Raw genomic sequence first — 3,500 nt, 5'->3', positions numbered from 1 at the left:
TGTAATTATTTATCTGACGTTGAAGCTTCCCTTTACATCCTGGGAGCTTGCTCTTTTACTTTTCGCCAATATTTTACATGAAGGTTCAGAAAAATATTGAAAACGAAATAAGATTGTATGTGATTCAACTAGAAGATCATTTTTACAACAAATTACAAAAACAAGAAATTTGGATAAACGCCTGAGCTAGAGTTATGTTAAAAGGTTGTAGTGACTGAAAGATGATTCAGTGTGGTGGCATTTTGTATGTTTGAGGTTTCAAACTTGCAGACAATTTCCTTTGCATATACCATTAAGCTCCTAAATTTGTTAGCTTGGTGCATATATTGTCACACATGATACATCAATTATCATGCTACACAGCCAAAGAGATCATTCTCTTCTTTCACAAATTCTTGCTTCCCAAGGAACCTGTGACTTAAGCTAGAGTTCTGATATACAACAAACCATGTTCAAATTTAGTATACCTAACATTATTCAAAAATCACATGTCCGTCAATAAATGTTAAAATTTGTTTATTCTTCTTTCTTCTTAATGTTATTTATGTTTGTCTTTTCTTGAAGAGTAATGTGACAATCTTAACGATAAGCGTAGAACAAGTTCATGAGATAGTAAAAAAATATGACAGGAAAGACAAAATTCTTGTATTGATGTGGTCACAGAATCTACTCTGCATATTTCCTTTCCAGGACACTTCATTGGTGAAATGACCCTTGTACCCTCTCTCTCTCTCTCTCTTTCACACTGGAACAACAGTGATATTACAATTGTATCACAACCAATCAAACATATACTTTTCTGTAAAAACTTGGACCACAAGAAATCAACATATCATGTACAATTTCGTATTAGAACAAATAGCATCATCACCAGAGGCTTGAGTCCCAGCGTGGGACTACTCAGTAGGACAATCAGCAAGCATTTAGAAGAGTCCCGGCTCAGGACTACACGACAGCGTACTTTTGCAAGCCATTTAGCCACTACCAGTTCATCCGTTGACTTGAAGCGCCATCTTCTATCCGATGAGCAGAGCATGCGCCGATGGTTAACCTTTCTTTCCATGAGGTTTCTTGACAGTCTTGAGTTTTGTGGGAGCAAGGAAATCATCGTCCTCTAGGTCACTGAAAGATATGTCTTCTTCATTGATCGCGTAAATAGCCGTTCCACTATACCCATCTAATTCAGAATCTTCCTCTGGCCAGTCATCATCGTCATCATCTTCGTCGATATTATCTAGCATCTTCGAGGATGGACCAACTGTTAGATTCTTGTCCTCGCTCTTAATGATGGGCTTTTCTTCAATAACAGACTTGTCAATAAATGGGACTTCATCACTCTCACCTGGGTGCTTGTCAGTCTCATAAGCCGTGGGGGACATCCTTGATTCATAAGGATACGTCCTTAGCATCTTGTCCTCGTAATAAACACTACATGATGAGACCAGAGCACAATCTTCATCTAGTATATTGGAACTGTCTTTTATAAAAGAAGTGTTTCTTCCAAATTGACCATGTTCTAATGCAGTCTGACAATGTAGCTCCTGCATCCACTTTGCTCTGGCTTCCATTACCTGCGACCAATATGTTATACTACATTAAATTTCAGAAACGTAACAGGTTTGGCATGAACTTAGGCTCAATCACAAAGTATAAATAATGTTTTAATCTAAGAATTTCGGGAACCATGTAGAATTCCGAAATCCTAACTTTATTCCCAACCGGGAAGATCACCTACAACCTAAATAGAAAATTGAAGTTGAACGCCTAGAACTACCAAAATCCATGCCGTGATAATCCATCCCATGGAGGAGTTCAAGAAACTACTAGCATCCAACAACAACGAGAACTTGTGATATACAATCAAGCTGATCCTGGATAAGAAAAAAGAAATGGAAGGCCGCAATCTAGAATTGACATGAAGCAACATTTCCCACTTTACTGATGCTTTAAGTATGGTTTAAGTTGGAAGCAGAAACAAATTTAATCAATTGACTGACGGACACTAAAAGTAATTATACGAAGCTTACTTGGGGTGTAGATAAGACTTCGGCATCCTGCTTATTGAGCCTCGAATGCAGAAGAACAAAATAGACTTTCCAGAAGTAACTCTCCCTCATATGGCACGGACACAGTTCAAATCTCAAAGCAGCAAATCTTGGCGCAAGATGTTCAATCACCATAGCATGCTCTTGCTGGGCATCAGACAAGTCAAAATCTAAAATAAGAACACGTATCAATTAGGCACCAATCCCAAAACTGTGGAACTGGAAAAAGCAAGAAGTTTGTTCAACAAAATCGGAAAGACAGAGAAAAAACTACTATCAACTAGTTTTTCTGTGCAACGTAATCTTAACTCCCGTTCCAACAATTTTACAATGCAATATTTCAAATTTCCCCAACTAATATCAACTGCATTGTGCATAACATCCATCACCGCAATGGGACAAGCTATGAATCCTAAGGCACTCAACTGCCACAACCTTATGCATTGTCCTAACAAACAATAGGGCAAATTCTATGTTCCTAACATATGAATCTCCAATAGCAAAACAACGAAATTCGAAGATTAACCCAACAATTTGAAGGAGAATAATGCAATGTACATTTCAACCGCACCAAAGTTTCCACATTTCTAAGATTGACCAACGAAAACTTAGGAATACAGTGAAAAATACATACGGTATAAAATTTCGTATACATACCGCCCAAATCCTCCTCCTCGTCGAGAGGAAAGTCCAGCCACGTCTCCGGATGCATCGCGATGTTCCTGGCGAACGCCAATACCTCCTCCGTGACCCCAACGGCGCAATCCCCCTCCAATTCCTCCTCTTTCTCTTCACCTTCATCAAAATCCATCGCCGATTGATCGGGCGGCTCGGATCGATCCATGTCAGGAGGATCCGATCGATTACTGGACGGCAATGAAGGGTACGGAGGTGGCGGAGGGGGAGGCGGCGGAGCGAGGAACGACGCGACGCCCCAGAATTGGCGGGTCAGCGTCTGCTTGAATTCGTCCAAATCTTCCCTCACGCCTCGGGTTTGGTCGTCCTCGTCTTCGTTTTCCTCATCTGAAGATTCAATTTCGCTTCTTCTTCGAACGACGTCGCTGTCAGCGCTGGGTGGGGTTGGTGATCCATTGTCGTTGTCGTGGGGTACGGCGTCGCCGTCGTCGTTGAGACGTAGAGAGTCACCGAGGGAGCGAGCGAGCCATGACATTTTTTTTTTTTTTTTTTTTTTTTGGAGTTAAAAAAAATGACGGATTTAAAAAACAAAAAAAATTAAAAAATAAAAGAACAGGGACGTTTGAAAAGGGTACGGGAAAGTCTGGGGGAGGGATCGACTGGTTTTGAACTACTGGTATCGTTGTTCATGGAGCTTATGGGATAGCGACACGTGTTCATTTTTTCCCGGGTAAAACAACCGAAATATTTTTTCCGGCACGAGATGATTAAGGTAGATCGGGAAATGATTTAGGGGTTTTTTGAAATAGGTTCAAAGTA

The 3,500-nt window shown here is 40.4% G+C and overlaps 1 protein-coding gene across 1 annotated transcript; it reads right to left on the bottom strand.

Moving 5' to 3' along the window:
• Positions 1–621: 621 nt before the first annotated feature.
• On the bottom strand, positions 622–3,248 carry LOC103963981. Its single transcript, XM_009376863.3, has 3 exons — positions 2,703–3,248; positions 2,028–2,215; positions 622–1,571 (listed from the first exon to the last, which is right to left on the bottom strand). Exons 1-3 carry the CDS (start codon positions 3,214–3,216, stop codon positions 1,047–1,049), a joined length of 1,227 nt encoding a protein of 408 aa, XP_009375138.2. The 5' UTR covers positions 3,217–3,248; the 3' UTR covers positions 622–1,046.
• Positions 3,249–3,500: the final 252 nt, after the last annotated feature.

Source organism: the organism of the source record quoted next, unplaced genomic scaffold, assembly GCF_019419815.1.
Source record: "Pyrus x bretschneideri cultivar Hongxiangsu unplaced genomic scaffold, Pyrus_bretschneideri_v1 Contig28, whole genome shotgun sequence".
NCBI classification, from domain to species: Eukaryota; Viridiplantae; Streptophyta; class Magnoliopsida; order Rosales; family Rosaceae; genus Pyrus; species Pyrus x bretschneideri.
Note: the sequence above shows the minus strand (reverse complement) of the source record. Positions and strands in the feature narration are given on the sequence as shown.